The 18,652-nt window shown below is 38.0% G+C and overlaps 1 protein-coding gene across 2 annotated transcripts in view; it reads right to left on the bottom strand.

Moving 5' to 3' along the window:
- PAWR (pro-apoptotic WT1 regulator) overlaps window positions 1-18,652 on the bottom strand; it is a 72,614-nt gene that overhangs the window by 16,218 nt on the left and 37,744 nt on the right. For both annotated transcript variants that reach the window (XM_085045673.1, XM_085045682.1), the window contains 2 exons: window positions 17,748-17,876; window positions 249-283 (listed from right to left, as the gene is read on the bottom strand). In XM_085045673.1, the coding sequence (XP_084901799.1) occupies window positions 249-283; window positions 17,748-17,876 (164 nt within the window). The remainder of the gene's footprint in view (window positions 1-248; window positions 284-17,747; window positions 17,877-18,652) is intronic.

The raw sequence follows: 18,652 nt of genomic DNA on the forward strand, positions 1-18,652 counted from the left end.
AAAAAGCATCGCTCGCAGCTAGGTTTATGAGAATCCAGGAATATAAATATAAAAGACACCATGCTAGAAAAGCTAAAGTTTTTCTATACCAGGATAAGTTTGGTGCATCTTTCAGGTCCTTTGCCCATCCATCAGGCTACATATCTACAGTAGCAGAATGATGGCCTCTACTACAAACAGCCATTTAATCAGCATTATTTCTGGCAGAAATGTAAAAAAAAAAAAAGCTGTGTACAAAGATCTCATACCTTTTATACCTGCTTGAAGCCATCCTGGAGGAGTCCTAAAAGAAACAAAAAGGAAAAACTAATTAATATTTTTCTTGTATCTATACTGCCAAAATATCATTCCAGAGAAAATTAAGTCTGCAGTAAGAGCAGTCCCATGCCACTCCACAACCCAGTTTTGCACTATTTTGTTCTCAGGTATAGACAATACCAGGATTAGTGTCACCATGTTACTGCTTATGAACATTTCCTCAGAAGCCTTAAATGTCTGCATCTGATTACATCATAAAGCTGGATGCACTTATTCCATCCCCACATGCACAACATGTGAAACAGCTCACACCCTGCCACCAGTACACCTCCACTACCATTGACTTGTATGGAAACACATGTGCACTTTTATAATTGTTCATCAGCTTGTCCAAGAGCAGCAGAGTAAAACTGTTCCAATTCCTTAGCACCACTGCTGTCCTTCCAGATAGGAACAAAAACTGAAGCTGTCAGCTACAAAAATTAAGACACGTTTCAGCTGGTAAACAGTGGCTCAGATTCAACAGAGTAAGACCATAAATATTTTTTAGGATGTTGTAAGAACATGAACCAATTATTTTCTTAGTCATAGGCAAAACACTCCTCAGCAAATAACAGACAAGAAGTCAGGAAAGAACATTTAAGGAGTTAATGGACAATTGCCTTTACGAGAAAAAAATGGCAAAGTATGAAATCCTCTCTACTTACAACACTTACTGCAGGCAAAGAAGTAAATGAGCTCTCAAAAATGATGCAACAGAAATTCCATCCACTCTAAAAATTCTATAAAATATTACATCACCTTCACTGATCAGCACACTAGTGACTTTGTAAATAAATAAGCTAAAAATTAGGATACCAAGAATATTATTTTACTATAGAAAGTAGAATTGAAAACATTATTTGTATTATACAAAAAACTTGATCTGAAAGTACATTTTATTTCATTAAGCATTTTCAACTTCTGCAATATGTGCTATACTTTATCCCTAAGATAAGCAGAACAAAATTCAACAAAGTCATGAGAACTATTTAAAGAAACCCACAAACTTGGCAAAATTGTTGGTTTAACACTGATAACAGCATCTGAAAATTAGTGATTCACAGCTGTAAAACAGCAACCTAATTTTACCTCTAAAACAGCAGAGAAACATAATTTTAAATGGTACCAATGGTATTTTTCAAGTTTACTAGGGTCAGGTTATCTTTGAAAGGTCATGGAAGGGGGAGGTTTCTGGGGACTACAATGAAGTAAATGTTATTGCATTCTTCAAGAAGGAGCATCCAAGGAACTACAGGACAGTCCTTAGCTCAGTCCCCGAGAAGGAAATGGAAAAAGTCCTCAAGGACAAGAAGGTGCAATCAGCATGGATATATGAAAGGAAAACCATGCCTGACCTGACAGCCTTCTATGATGAGAGGACTGGCTTGGTGAATGAAGGCAAAGCAGATGATGTTTATCTCAATGTTAGCAAAGCTTTCAACACCTTCCCACACAACATATGGATATGGAAATATGGACCAGGTAAGTAGACCATGAGATGCAATGACTACTGGGTCCAAAGGGTTATGAACAGCAGCATTAAATCCAGCTGGATGCCAGTCACTTTGCAGAGATTGATTGATACAGGGGCCAGTTCTGTTTAATGACTTCATTAATGACCTGAATGATGAGACAACATACATCCTCAGCAAGTTTGCACACTACAGACAACTTGGATGAGAGGTTAACTACACATCAGGTGGCTGTGCTACCATCCAGAAGCATGCCATCTGCCTGCCATCGTCAGGGTCAGAAGCTGGACTCGTGGGTCACTCCCAACTCAGCATATTCTCTAATTCCCCTCTGCTCAGCCCTGGTGAGACCGCAGCTGGTGTGCTGGGTCCAGTTCCAGACTTCTCAGTATGAGAAAAATATACTGGAGAGAAAAATATAACGCAAAGATGAACATATTATTAAAGGTCTGGAGCATCTGACACATGAGGAGAAGCTGAAAGTGCTGGATATGTTCAGCCAGGAGAATAGAATGCTCAAGAAGTATCTTGCCAATGTGTACAAACTCCTGATGAGGTAAAGATGATGGAGACATATTTCCATCCATGATGATAATAAAAACCCAACTGGCTACAGTGCTAAGCAATTTGCTACAGGTGATGCTGCTTTGTCTACAAGACCCCTTCCAGTGTTAATGATTTTTAGCTTTAAGACAGTCAGCAATGACTGATCAGGTGATTTGACTCTGAGCTATGTGAAGAGATTCAAATTGTTTCATCTAACACATTAAGATACATGTTCACTGTATCTCAAAATGGAAATGCCACATGAGAAGTATCAGACACAGCTCTTGATGATGCCCCATTAGCTATGGACAAGTGGTTCAACTGTCTTTCTAGGCTTGGATGGAAGAGTTACATTGGGTCTAAATTTTGCCTAACTGCCTACAGATTCAATGAAGTAGGAACTCAGGGCTCTAATCTTCCTCAGTTCTTATTTTTTTAACAGCTGGTTTTTTTTTTCAGGAAAATGCTTCCTGATGTACATAAGCCTCTGTTTACAATGAAAGGCAGAATGCACAAGAAAGGGAGAAATTGCACCTGAGATTGTAGCCTAGTGCAGCACACATACCCTTGAACAAAGAAATCTTTAGGTACCAAGATGTTTGTTTTGTACTCTACACACTAAAAGGATGCAATGAATGCACTGTATGCCCTCATATTTACTAAGACATATTCATATAATAAATGCAAATATAAACTGTAAAACAAATACACAGACTTGTACATGTAATTCAGACACTTAAAAGTTTGGCAGTACTAGTCAGAAAAGCCAGTCCTTCAGAAAAAGCTGGGAAAGCAAACAAATGCTCAGAGACAAAGTGCATGGCAAATACTCTCATTTGCTACAAATGACAGCTGTTAAAACAAACAAACAAAAAAACTTTAAACCAATTAACAAGTCCTTTGTAACAGATGTTTCTACAGTAAGCATTAGTGGTTTTTATTTCTGTAGTTAAAACTAACTAGGAACAAAATGTTAAAAATGCACATCTGATACATAAAAAAGAATTCCTCTGGACACCAAATTAATATTGCAGACTTGGTAAATTATTACTTTTATTACTTGGAATCTCTAATGTAAATGTAAACCATTCTTTAAAGTGATGAAGAAAGCACTAGGAAAATGCATTATTTACCAGTGTTCTAATCTTATGAAATTTATTTTGTGTGTGTTCTTTATCCAAAAGATGCTAGCAACATGAATATATGTAGTCACATTGTAAATAGCATTATGTGCCTATTAATCAAAATTTAATCTAAGATTTCAAACTGTTCAGAAATTTTATCATGAGGTAAACATCTATAATAAGATTTTGTGTCCTCGACTTTTGGAGAGCAAAGGTTGGCAGAATATGAAGAAAGGAGAAAAGGAGGGACATCCCTGTTCTGACACAGAATTAACCTAAAAGCAGATTATTATTCTTGTGCATAAATATTTATTTACAAATCTGGATTCTATTCCTTAGTATTTGTTAACTCTGAGTTTTAACCCACATTTAAAATATCTACTCATTACAATAAAGTGAATGATTTGTCATAAGCAATGAAGAGATCGGTTTATTTGAATGTCTCCCTTTAAAACAGGAATTCTTTTTACAGTCTGGAAATCCTGAATGGAAAAACAATAACTAAAGAAGCAATCCATAACAATGCTAATGATTTCTTTCATATTGGTGAAAAAATACTGCTGCCAAGGACATCTACCAACATCAGTTCTTTGTCCAATGTTAAAATCAAACACTTGTTTCAATGCAGTATTCCAAACACAGCTTTAAAACTACTTTTACTTCTCACACATCATCTCGCTCATCATCTCATAATGCAGCTTGCATTACCTTTTAAAAGTACCTATTTCACTAACAAATCAAATTATGTTCAGAAACAGTGCAGAGAGACATACTCCAGCATTGCTCCAGAAAACTGGTCATGCTCCCTTTTTGTCATGTCTACAAAAGTGATTGTGTGGATGGTATTAATGCAGGACAGGGTGTGATCTACATGAAAAAAACAAGGAAAAAGCAAAGATTTGTTTCATTTCACATGAGCTCCTTCATCTGATTCACTGCACAGACTAACACACAGACACACACCTGCTGCACAAGAGAATATATAAGAACAGAAAAGGCAGCTGAAACCATTTCAGTTAATGAAATCATTTACTGCCAATTAAATTTTTGTCAAACTAGGATGCAAAGAACTTGGCTAACTCTCCTCTTTGCTCCTGGCTCATCTTGGTATTTCATCTGGCCAACAGAGAGATTACATTAAAAAGCTGGTCATTGGGCTTTAAATAAATATAATTGTCAGTGTTTACAAGTGTCTGACAAAGATTTCCAGATGTTAAACCAACCCTACTATTACAAATTTGCTAGTTAAAATGCACTAACAAACACTGTTTTTAAACAAGTACAAACTCTGGAGTATGAAAATTGTTCACTGGAATCCCCTGAAACAGTACCTAAAAGTTTTGCAAACAATTAAAGCAAATTCACCGGATCAAATCAGGCTAGTAGGGCTCACTGGTATATATATTGACATGAAGAATATGCACACAGTTTTGAAATTTAAGCATACGCTAGTGCAAATTATCACTACATAATAATATTCCAGCAACATGCAAGGTTAAATTTTGACTGAAATTAGGCCATCAAAACCATTTCTTTTTCATATATACTCCAAATATGGGCTTCCAATAAAGTTTCCTGTGTGTTCTTCAAGATGTGAGCAAATACAATTGCAGTGTGGGGAGGAAGGAGGTCTATTGCTGCAGTTTCTTGCCTTTTTACATATCAAGGTAGATTCTATCTCCATCTAGCAAATCAAGTTAACTCCCACACCTTAAGTCGCATCTTGATTAACTACAGCTATTTCTTGCATTCAGTACAACTCTGCACTGGGATTTGTTTGCAAATGGCAGTTACATATCTTCTGCCATGCAGACAATTCAGCTCTTAAAGTGAGATAACATCTGAATGAAAGGCAATCTGATCCTAATACAAACCGGGAATAACTGCAGGTGTGAAAAGCAGCAAGAAGACAGATTAAATACCTTTCTCCCCCTCCCATCAAAATTCCCCAAAAGCAATTTTTCCTCAGGAGTCAAGAGATACCATTTACCTTCCATTCCTGAATCACAGAATTGTAGAATATGCTGACTTGTAAAGGACCCATCAGGATAATCTAGCCCAATTCCTGGCCCTAAACAGGATACCCCGAGGATCACACCATGAGACTAGGGGCATTGTTCAAGCACTTCTTGAACTCCGCCAGGCTTGGTGCCATGACCACTTCCCTGGAAAACCTGTTCCAGTGCCCAGCCACCCTCTGGGGTGTTTTTTCCCAATATCCAACCCAAACCTCCCCTGACTCAGCTTTATGCCATTTCCTCAAGTCCTGTCACTGGTCACCAGAGTCAAGACATCTGTACCTCCATCCTCCATCCTGAGGATGTTGAAGATTGCAATGAGTTTTCCCCTCAGTCTCCTTCAGGCTGAACAGACCAAGTGACCTCAGCCATTCCTCATACAGCTTCCCCTCCAGACCCTTCACCATCCTTGTTGCTCTCGTCTGGACGCTCTCTAATGGCTTCATGTCAGTTTTGTATTGTGGCACCCAGCATTCTAGGTGAGGTTGCCCCAGAGGGACAATCCCCTCCCTTGCCTGACTGGCAATGCTGTGCCTGATGTCCCCAGGACAGGGCTGGCCCTCCTGGCTGTCAGGGCACTGCTGACTCATATTCAACTTGCCATCCACCAGGACTCCCAGGTCCCTTTCCACAGCGCTGCTTCCCATGCAGCACTATGCACACAATTATCCCAGAGGAAGGATTTGGCACTTGCCCTTGTTAAACTTCATACAGTTGGTGATTGCCCAATTCTCTCATTTGTCAAGGTCTCTCCACAGGGCATGCCTGCCCTTGAAGGAGTTGACAGTTGCTCTCAGTTGTGTCATCCCTTTGAAAACATCTAGAGATGTTTTTCACGGAAATGCAACACAAATTCAGCTTTGAACAAAAATGCTTTCACCTCTGAGGAGGGGGAAAAAAACTCATTACCTCCACAGAAACCATTCTTCCCAGAAGCCCTCAAAAGTGCTTTCAATAAAGTTCAAGCAGCAATTCAACTACTTGTCCCTCTTGTAATGCCATGTTTTTCTAGATCTCTTCTTGAATAGAATACTTGTACTAAACTCCAATAGCAGGGGAGGTGTGCAGCAGGGAACAACTGAAAAAAAAATAAAGAAAACCAGACTGGAAAAGGTATTTCAGTCAGGGATAGGTTCAGTGTCCTTAACTCAGTCCCCTTACTTATGTGAGCCTTAATATTTTTTACAGCCTCATCTACTACCTTTAATTAATATGCAATTAATAGGACTTCAAACAAGAATTAACGGATGTGCTATAATGCCTGGGTTAAAGTGATAGATATTACTCCTATGAAGCCAAGGGAGTTATGACTCACCTGCCTGTTTACACAGAGCCAGGGGGCCACGAAGAAACACTGCAAGAACACCTAGGAAATCAATCAGTTCTAACAGAAAGGTAAGTATCCTCAATTTGTACCTATGAAGAAATCTATTAAGGACATTAGGTGAGAGAAAATAATTCAAGAAATACCTGCATGTAACACAAGTAACTCCCAGGTAAGTCAAGCATCTTCCAGAAGAAAACAACTCCCAGAAATAACAAAACCAGAAACACCCATTAAAACACATGAACAGAGCTTTTCTTTTATTCATTGCTCTCTACACCCAAGCAATATTCAACACCAAAGAGTCAGAAAAAAAGTTCAGGACAAGCAGTTAGGCACACAGAACAAAAGTTGTCAAGAAGTTGATTAGATCAGGCTGAAGAAACCTGACTAGATCTCAGGTCACTCACAGAAAAAGCAGTGCTGGAAAAATTATCCAAAGGACAATGTGGTATCCCTAAGAAATAAGAATCTGTAGGTTCCCCTCAGACAAAAGTATCTGAAATCACACAAGGGCTGAACTACAGCTCAAAGCAGTGTTTTCAGAGCAAGGAACAGTCTGTGTTGATTAAAGGTATGCAGTTGCTTCTGAGCTAGCAAAGGCTAATAATGTCCTTTAATGCACTACACGGGCTGCCCGAACTGGTGCTGTGATGTTCATACTATATAAGAGGAGTGGCTCCTGGTACATTGTTCCTCAAACAGTCCCCAGTTATGACATAAGAGAGCATTAGGTAGCATGAACCAAAACCAAGCCAGAAAATGTTGCTAATAATTAAGCCACAGGCTCTATCAGCAGTGCAGCAGTTGAGCTCACACCCAGGTCTTGCACTTTTTAACAGTATAAACATAGTCAGACTGTCTCCACCAAACAACGGTGAATTACGGATTCCTCCTCCCTCCTGAGCCATCCCATTAATTACACCAGACTGCAAGGATGTAGAGACAGAGAAACAGGCTCTCCCACCCCCACCATCCTCCCACCACCATGGAACTGGAATATGCAGCTTCCAAACGCACCAGCACATCTGACTAACTATAGCTATGATATTCTCTAACTTGGTATTAATAACATGAATGTATGATACATGTTAGAAAACATCTGACAACTACTGCTATGTGTATTTGTGCAGAGCTGTACACATTTCTGCTCATCTTTCTGCAATACTGAGAAAGTTGTCTCCCTTCTGCACCTTGCACAAGGACACTCAGCTGCACGGATACTCTTGGTTCATGGTCTCTGTTGGTTCTTGCAGAAAAGTCTCCTCCCTCTCTGTACACACCCAGCAGGTACTCATAACCTAGGCTTCAGACTTGTTCCTGGCATGAAAGCAATATTAATTAAAATTCTCTCTCTAGAGCAGAAGAGCAGAAAAGTGCAGGAACCAGGAGTATTACCATACCTTACAGCACATTTTGATATCAGTCAAGCTGTGTAATCTATTTGTACAAGTAGATATGTCAGGAAGACCCTCCTGTTCAATAAACTTGTATGTATTCAAAGACTCTTCTTGCCAAAGAAACCTCAGCTACAGTGTATCATTATACTTACAGAACCACTTTTCTTTTTTTCTCCAACAACAACAACAGACTGGGAGGAGATACCCACTATAACCCAGCTGACTTAAAAAGTCATGCCAGTCCAAAACACAAAACATGTGGGGGAAAAAAAAAATTCCTTTACATGAGACCCCTTTAGACTGCTCAAAACATCAGCCAGGAGTTTGAGAAACTGTTTCCTATTCCTGACATCAGTATAAAGGTTCCAAAAAAGGCTCCAGACCAGTGTAAAGGCAGCTAAGGCAGCTAATGCTGGTGAAATTCTGGAGCACAGCTGCATGAACTCCACAGTGGAAGAAGCAAACAGGGCAATAACAAAACAAATATTTGTTCACAGAAGCTGAGTACATAGCAGCAACATCTGCAGACAAGAAAAAATTAGAATAAAAGTAATAAAAGCCTCCAGAAGATGAAATCTTAAGTTTGGTTGTGTTACCTCCACTAAGAGAAACTGCAAGGAAGAAATCATAACTCATATGCTTTGCTTCACACTTGCTCTGCATAAGGATTTAGGAACTACCTGAAGAGCAGGCTGTGCTGATAACCCTGCAGGTTTCTAAGCACAACTGTGAATCTAAGTAAGAACAAGAAGCCTTCACATCAACTTGCCTGCACACATACAGGCTTGATTTAACTTCAGTTTTCATGTAGGTCCTGTGACAAATAGTTGTGCACACATACACAGGCACACAAAATCAAATATTCAATTTTAAGAGACTTCATTGATACATTTAACTCTATTTACTGAGAGTGAAATGCATTCATCCAACAAAATTTTAAGCTCAAACCACTTATCCACTAAATTAAATTTTACTGAGCTCAGATGTTAAAGATGTTAATTTTGTATTTCTTTCTAAGAAAAGCAAAGTTTGTGATCAAAGATAATCAAGTTTTTGCTGACAGTGATCAAGCAGTAAACACAAATGATGCCTTCCTCAAACAAATTGAAAGATTTCTTTTCCTGATCAGTTGTCAGGAAGACAAATCTTGGACAGTCATTATCAGTATTTCCCTCCAAGAGCAGAAGTCAGACAACTCAAAATAGGGATGCCCAAGCTGCATCCTCAAGGCTACATGTTGCTAGCCCAGCAACTGTGGTCTGGCTCACAGGCAACTTAGGGTCACCCTCTTTCCCTTTGGTCTCACAGTAGTAACTGCTAGCTCTCAGCTGCCTGATTCCTTAGGACCATGGTTTCACTTGAAAGCACTTTGTGAAAGCAGCAGTACTGGATAGTGCATGTGCAACACAGCTGAATCAGATTTGCTGAGCATGTGAAGATCCTCCAGCACAGTAAAACCCACTGAACACACACAGATCAGCAGCACTATACCAACAGACACACATATACTAAATATGCTCACATGACAGGAGAGCAGGAGGATTTTGGCAGAGAAACCTATGCTGCTACAACGTCTCATGACATAGCCCATTCCAATAGGAAATCCAGACTCCACTGTTTTAAAACTGCTGTTCTACTAAAAACACAAATCCATACAATGTAACTAAAAACCTTCTCCAAAACAAATCACTGAGTGAGTTAAAGCCTCCACTTACACCAGACAAGAACCATGCAACATAATTATTCCTAAACTGAAAAGTTACCTTGAAGATTAATCGAACAGTTACTATATGGGGGGGGGGGGGGAGGGGGGGGATTTCCAGACTCCAATAATACACACAGAAAAAAGCACTTAAAGCAAATCAAGACTGCAAAGTCAACCAGTTCAGAACAGGTCAGAACGTCCTAGACTCATGTAACTTTCATTCAAACTCATGATACTGCCCTTCCTGACATCACTTCATGATGTATTTTTCCACATCTCTTAAGGGGAACACAACAGTACTCAGTGAGTAATGTTCAGTACTTTGCATTTGCTAGCTCTTCACATGCCTTAATTACTGTTATTAACATACTCAAACTGCTCTGAATATAAGCCCATATTGCTATAAATTACTTGAGTGATTGCCTGATCATGTGTGACCATGAAAACATGAAATTCCTGTGTTCCTCTTCCCTTAATACAGAGCACAGAAATCGTCCACATCTCCCAAGCTATAGCAATGATGGCAGATGGTAACTGAAGCACCTGGTTCATGTCATGACTTGTACAGGGCAGCAATTCCCTCCTTTCCCTAATATGTCACTTTACAAACACTACACACACGCAAAACTGACTTAAAGTGCAAATATATTTTAAAAATTAGTGATCTTTCAATACTTAAACAACATTAAATTTTAATACTTTTTAACTAATTTTATGCAAACACTTTTAGACATGCAGCCAGATTTCCTCATGAGTCTTTCTACTGCACTCACTAGTACTACTTAAGTGCTTTATGGATACTAATGACTGCTCTCACATCGCCTCTGTGAAGTGCATCACACTTCAAACCTGCAAACAGAAAACCCAAGATGAATATTATCTGGTAGTTCAAATACTCTCAAACACTGGAGTCATGCAACCTGATTCGGCAGAATTACTTACGACTTCACCAACTCAAACACACATCACCCTAATTTACGTATTTTTGTATTTTAATCACATTTACTTCCTTACTTTTTAAAACAACACCAATATTACAATCATGTTACTATGCAAAATAATTCTTGGCCTAATATGTAAAGAAATGCAGTGCTGAAAAGAAGACATGCTTAATACATTTGGGCATGACTAGTGTAGCACAACCACATTTTCTCTGTGGATGGAAATTAACATCAAGCAACATCACAGCAATATACTTACAACAAAAGATGAATAATTACTCTTGTATGTATGCACAGTTCTTCTTTGCAATACAAGAAATCTAGATGCCAGACACCTTTGAAAAGATGTGGTCATGTATGAATAGGCATGAATATTATTACCACATACTTTGCATAATGAGAGTATTTGTAAAATAGTGTTATATGACATTACACTGCTGTGCAAAACAAAAAGCCAGAAAAGGCAAACTTGGCAAAAAGTGCAACTCAAGCTGACTAGCTTATTTGGCAGTATAATCTTGGCATAAGATACAAAACTCTGGGGAAGCTTGTGTCAAACAGGTATGCTGTCTTTCCAACAGGGGATGCACATAACAAACTCAGATCCCTGCATTTCTCACAGTCTGCCACACAGCTAAGATGACACAAGGGAATTTTATCCCTTCCCTTTATTTACTGCTTTCAGCAAAGCTCTTAAGGTGCCTCTATTAAACATTTATAGTTTTGTAACACTGACATATATCATTGCTTCCAAAAATTTCTATTTGTTAGGTCACATTTAAAGAAAAGAATAGTAATTAAGCAAACAGAACTGCCTTCTGAGGAAATATCCGTGGACGATGTTCCTTTTAGAAAGTGCCTGCAATGTTTTGGTGAAATGCTAAACTTTTTTAGGACAAAAAGGTTTAAAAAAGATCAGATGTGGTCTTCCTTCCATTTTCAAAGGCTTTTAAATGACTTACCACTAAATGCACAAGGCATAACTAGAGGGTCATGTTAATAAATCAAGTTTAGATAACTTCACCAGCCATCTAACATACAGTAGTTACTACAATGAACCCAACTTACTGTGACACAATTTCATAGTTGTACCATTAATGCTGATTATGTAGATAGTTCATCCTATCCTCAACATCCAATCAACAAGGATTCTTTCAAAGGTACTGAGTAATTTCTACACTAAACTGAATGATTATCCAAGCATGTATCACAAGCTAACCTTCCAGAGAACAAAAACCTGCCTTGATGCTACAGAGAGGACTGAGAGCAATCCAAGACATGGCAATACTTATTGTGTACGTAAGTCAGTGCTGTGAGCTGAAAACTAGGGCAGCTTTGCCTTTCATTGTCTTGGATTAACAGCTCCACAGGAATTCAGTACTAGGATCAAGCTTTAGGCTGCCTGCTAATGCACATAATTTGTACTTACTGCAAGAATATAATACAACTTACAGTCTAACAAGGTTAAGTGCTACAAATGAAGCAACATTATTTTGTCTAGCACATCCATTCTGTGTTGGTGACTGCAATTCAGTGTGGATGTTTAATACTAAAATGTATTTCACAAAGCTGTACCTCGTATAAAATAATTTTGTAAGATTCAACATCTTAATTTCTTGCATTTCTTGTTCATGTACATTCTAAGAACAGTACAGGGAGACCAAGAAATGTGCATTACAATTGCATACACAAAACAAATTAATGGCTGGAACAAAATTATTGTGATTTCCAACTGAAGTGCAAGAGTCTTGAATGAGGCCTTGGGCTTTGCAGCAATATACAATATACAATTAGGTACAGCAAAACAGTTGTCATGGCTTAATAGAAAGAGTGACTCATGTCTCATACTGGGGTCCCAGGCTTCATAATGCTTGAGAGGCAAAATTCCCCTACCATTTTCATACCAGCACTACAAATACCAAGGCAGGTTTCTAGCAGATGACTGCACAGAGATCTCTGGCAATCAATATAGACACAAAAGATATTGGTAACTGTGACAGTTACGATCTTCAATTTCTTAATATGGAATTAAGAAATACACTGGAAAAATTTTACCTTTGTGTGACAATGATAAAGATCAGCATTCCCTTTCTACAGTAAGATACTCTAAGTCATTCTAGTGATTTCACTTAAAGGATTCAGAGTATTAATTTCACAAAGGTTGAACTTCATTATCTAAGTGACTCAGAATTTCCTCTTTCCATGACCACAGGCACAAAAATCACTACCTCTCACTCTAATTGATTCCTATTTCCATGTTATGTTAGTGGCAAAAAATCAACCTGACATGCTTGGTTCAAGTTTTCCAGGGAGAGGAAAGGATTCAGCTCATCTAGCAAGACCCTTTTTGTCCTCAGTGAGGAAAAAAACCACATATTTAGAACACAATAAACTCCATCCTCATGGCCAATGACAAAAATAATTTTTAAGATCTCAAACACCTTTTTGTCTCTTGATGCTTTTTATAATATATATTTGCTCGACTCCCATGTCTTAAAAGTCAATTATTCACAGCTGACAAACTTTTTGCAGTGTACTCATTCAGTGCACAGCATAACTAGCATTCACAGACATTACAACGTTTGAAATAAAATGTAAGCAGAAAGAGATCAAATATAACATAAAGCAAAAGCTTACAAACTCTTTGCAAGGTATTGAGAATGATACTTCTGTATTATTACAGCATAACTGCCAGAAAAACAGGCAGTTGTAATTTGAAGGTTTTAACACATGGAGGACCTATACATGTGTCTTCCACTGCAAGGTTTTCTATTAGCTTTGAATTAATCTTCTCAGCCTCCCCAATTTGCTCTCCAATTTTTCAAGAACACCATAAGGTGACATACAGACATCACAACATGCTACCATCCTCAGATATCACTTTTGTAATGACACAGAGGTTATGTTAACCCTACTGCCATAGGATTACATGAAGAAGGGCACACATCTGAGGAATATTTTAAGAGACCAGATGCATAAACAACTGAATTCCAAGAGGCACAAGACCATGGTATAAACAAACCTAAAGCTTTGATACGAAGGCGTTGCACATTAATATAGATTTCTACAATCAATGGACTCCAAAGATTTCTAGTTAAAGTAGAAACTTTAGTAACTTTTAAATAATAGCTTTAACTATGATTGTCCTTAGCATTACAGATTTTTAGCTCATTTGTGTTACAAGCTTACTGATATATGACCTATGTCTCAGTCTGCATCCCCACACACATTACTGGAGTAGGCCACAGCACTGTAACTCACAAGATTAGAACAAGTGAAGTGCAACATTAAAAATAGGAGGAAAACCAAGCAAGAAAGTCAGAGCCAGATTAAACACTTGTGTCTGAGAGTGGATTTAATGTTGTTTCACCTGGTGAGGTGTGGCTTTCCACACTATCTTTTGCTAAAGTTAAATAGTTGTGATTGTAATAGTTTTTCAGTGCTTGTAACTCTGCCAGACCTACCATCTTCCATATTGCCAATATAAAATAATTCAGATGATTTCAGTCAAATAGCTCTGGTTCAGGGAAAACACCCAAGTCTGCTATATTTTTAGATCTATTCTTAAACAAACCTGGTACGTCTGTGCTTTGGATCAAGAACTTCAAATTCAGACAGAGTTTTAAAGGAATGTACATTTTGCCTAAGAAAATGAGAACAGCAACCTCTGACAATATTAAAACAGAACTGAAAAATCAGATTAAGGATGGAAAGAAAACCTTATTCAGTAACCTAGTTCCCATTTGAATATGAAGTCAATACCATCTTGTTTACCATACTCACAATAATTATGTATTTACAAATTTTATTAAATTATAATAAGAATGCACAAGTGGGGAAATTAGCTGTAACTAAAGAAACACATTTATTCTGCTTAATACATTGAAGTAAAACATATATTGGTCAATGGCAATTTGAATTTTTAGATCTACAGCAGAGGCTCTACTTTTAAAAAAGGTATTAGTCTTGGACAGAGTAGAATCAAAAGGAAAGTAAGTCATCAAAGTTGAAATAACGCTGCTGTCAAACTCTGTTCAGACTGGGCAAGTTCTAAGTCTTCTAATAAAAAGTGAGTTGAAAGAGCCAGTAATAAACTGATTAAGTCTTAGTAGCTATGACTTTCTAAGGTTCCATCTGTTCTGTACATGTGCCACTCTGGGTTTTTGCCAGATCTGAAGCCTGGGACTCTTTTCAGTATTGTCAGTAACAGGACACACCCGCTGTGCTCTGTCAACAAAGAAGTAGTGCCTGTAGGAATACAGAGGTGACAAACTTGGAAACATGTAGGATACAATTAATACAGACAGTTTGGTAAATAAAAACTGAGACTGCTGGTCAAGAAGAATAGAAAATAGGGATGAAAAAAAGAGGGCATGGGAATATAGCCAAGGCATTATATAATAATACCATAAAGGGAAACTAAAAATGACAACTTCTGGAATATCTGCTGAAGACGTGAAAACAGACTGAACACTGTAACGAATTGTCTAACAAACAAGTTGGAAAAAAAGCACAAAAACTTTACAGAATGATTAATCTGGATGAATCTGCAAAGACAACAGATCCGGTTATATAAGGCATACTCAGAGGAGACAGTTGCTTTGCAGAAATATTTTTGTTGGTGTTCACCATGGAAAAGAATGGTTAGGGTGTCATATCAGAACACTCCCTCAGGAGAAGAGTCTACTTCCAGCAGAAGCACTGTTAGAATGTGAAAACAAATTAATAAAATAAATTTTAAAATGTTACCTGCCAGAATGAGGCAGTTAATTACTCCTTGAGCTTTGAAGAAACTATTGGTGTTACTGAAAAATATGATAGCTAAACTGCTTGAGATCAAATAAAACCTCTTATTTAAAACTGCCCTAGTACCACAGGGTAACATGAACACCATCTTCAAGAAGATTCTAAAACAAACAGGGAACTATAGAAGAGTAAACTTGATATTTATACTGGATAAAGTTTTGCTAGTAAGTCTATATCAATTAGGGAATAAGTGAGTAAATATGATAGCATGTACAAGAGTCACCAGGGCATTTGTAGAACAGTTGCACTTCGCAAATCTACTACAGCTTTTTTAAGTTATAAAAATGTGTCCAGGACAGAAATTTGATCGACTACATAATGCATTTCAAACACATTCCCCAAAGTCTCTTTAAGAAATTATTCTCCTCTTAGAATAAAAGCAAATGTCTTTCTGTGACTAAATCACTGGTAAAAAGGCAGGAAATAATGGTGAACCCCAATGGTCAGCTTTCACAGTGGATGGAATAACCAGAATACAGTCACAGGAACCCATGGCACTGAGGTCACCTGTGCTGAAACCTATGCTTTTCAATGTATTTGGAGAGGTGATGTTCACAGATGCTACTCAGAACAGAAAAGATACAGATCAACTGTAAAAACATGCAGGACTCCTTTATTGGGAGCGGCTGGGAGGTGAAACAGGAGATTAAATTTAATGTACATAAGCACAGTGTACATAAGTGAAACAAAAGGTAAACATGTTTCTAAATTTACACAGGCATTGGCCTCTGAGCTTGTCATTCTCACTCACAGATAACTCCAAAATGTTAAATTAGATTAGGCATACACGACATAAACAGTACATTCAGTGCTCAGGAGACAAACAGACAGATATCAGGAATTACTAGGAAAGAAACAGAGAAAAAACAAACCCCACCAACTAAACTACTCTATGACTGCATGCCATACTGAATGTTTCATCAGTTCTGTTTTCGGGTACCAAACAAAATACAGACAAACTGGAAAGTAACAGAACATTACTGAGTAATTCCTGCATGAGGAACAACCAAGTAAAATAGAATTCTTCAGCCTAGGGAATAGGCAGATGAGAGGCGCCATCCTCTCTCTGCTGCATCCAGTCACATACAGAGAAAGCAGTTGTTCCCCATATCTTTCACTGGGACACTTTGCTGAAATCACACGAAAACAGATGGAAAATGACAGATTCAACTATAACAAAAGGAGACTGATCTTGACATTCCAGGTAAGTAAGCTGTAGACTTCTCTGCCACAGGCTCTTTTCAATGTTAAAAGCATCCATGAGCATATGAAAGACTGGGAAAACTTTTAGAAGGAAAGTGCATCCAGATCCACCAAATCCAGCCATGCCCCCTCTAGTTATGGATAGTTTGAAAACTACCCATGATCACCACGTGCTTGGTTTGTTTGCGTGTTTTTCTCCCTGTGCATGTGCTGCTGCCTCTGGTGGAGTCAACAGACAGAGCTGGATGGTCTCAGTTTGTACAGCTGGGTTTGTACATGCTGTGAGGTAACATAAGAAGAAACAAGACTCGTTAAAGAGACTTGGTGCACCCAGGAAAGAGACAGAATGTTTGCCACAGTAGTACAGTATGAAGGAGGGGTGTACTGGGCATGATTGGCAATGTTTTGATGTCAGGGGGAGGGCACTGCAGGAAAGAATGTAGTCAGGGGATTGGAGAGCTATAAAAAGGAAAGGTTTCATAGAGCCAAAGGCCTTTTTCCTAGGCGTTTATGCACTGGTTTCAATCCCAGAATCAGTAATTAGAAGTCACTTGACAAAATAAATTAGGAAAACATATCTTGATTTAAAAGCCTACCTCCAAACAATTGAATTTTCTAAACCTGTCAGTATTTTTCACTTGAACCTCCCAGTTTCTCTTCCCCCCACTAAACAGCAAGTTCTATGATGAACATCAAATGCTTCAAGGCCTCAACAGAAATAGAATCTTCATCTCAGTAGCGTTCAGTTTAAGGAATGGAACCTCATACTGTGTTTTTAATAATGTGTCAACTCCTGAACTTTAGGGTTTTTTCATGTAGGGTATAATCTACAGTTAAGAAAGCCAAAGAAGGCAGTACGAGTTTTAAATCTGAGTAAAATACTAAAATGAACAATGTTAAGATCTTACCTGGAGTAAGTATGAGCCAGAGGTATCTGCACTGGAACTCTCATTTTGTATCGTATTCTGTTGGGTAATAGCATCCTCTTTCTTTCGTTCCTTCTGCCCTGCTTCATCATCTTCGTACTCATCAAGGCTCTACAACAAAAAATACTCAGTTATCAGTTATAGTCTTTGTGTGTTGCTTCACATGCTTCCCATATTTCACAAAATTCACACACCAATTCACAGTGAATATTTTTAAACATTAATTTCATATTTCAGAAAATTTTAATTAAATGTTTAAATTCTTTTGTTTCCAACTAACTGCTTTCTCTTCATCACAGAAGTAAAAAATAATCTAAACAAGATCCTATTTGGCAAAGGTTTAGACAACGCTGTGTGAGTTCAGTGCTAATCAAGCTATGAGCAGGAGCTCAGACTATACCTGAAGTTCCCTTCCATTTGAATGATTCTACAACCCTGTTTGCCATATGCAATTTCATTACCTTTACACATAAAAGATTTTGAGGAAGTCCAGAAAGGCAAAAAAAAAAGTTAATTGTACTCTTCACGCAACAGCTGATCTTTTTTGACACTGGCAACTGCTGAGGTTGAAGTGTCAGCCTCAATGAAACATCTTAATTTTGCTCTGCTTGGTTTTCATTTTGTCTTTGAAAACTTACCACTGAAGATCAGTAATTTTTAAATTACTTGGACAGTCATTAATTACTAACAGTTAACATGCATATATAACATTTTGACTCTTCAACACAAATGTTTCGTACTAGATTTGCTGAAGTACTTGCTTTGAAAGGATTGCATTTCTAAAGCACTGACTGCTGTAAGGCAAGAGACAGGAAAGGTAAGTAGGCAAGTAAATTAAAAAATAATCAGTATTACTGCCTCTGTTCTAGCTGAAAGCCACTTTAAGG

Source organism: Lichenostomus cassidix, chromosome 1Aa, assembly GCF_008360975.1.
Source record: "Lichenostomus cassidix isolate B80296 chromosome 1Aa, HeHo_3.0, whole genome shotgun sequence".
Taxonomy (NCBI): domain Eukaryota; kingdom Metazoa; phylum Chordata; class Aves; order Passeriformes; family Meliphagidae; genus Lichenostomus; species Lichenostomus cassidix.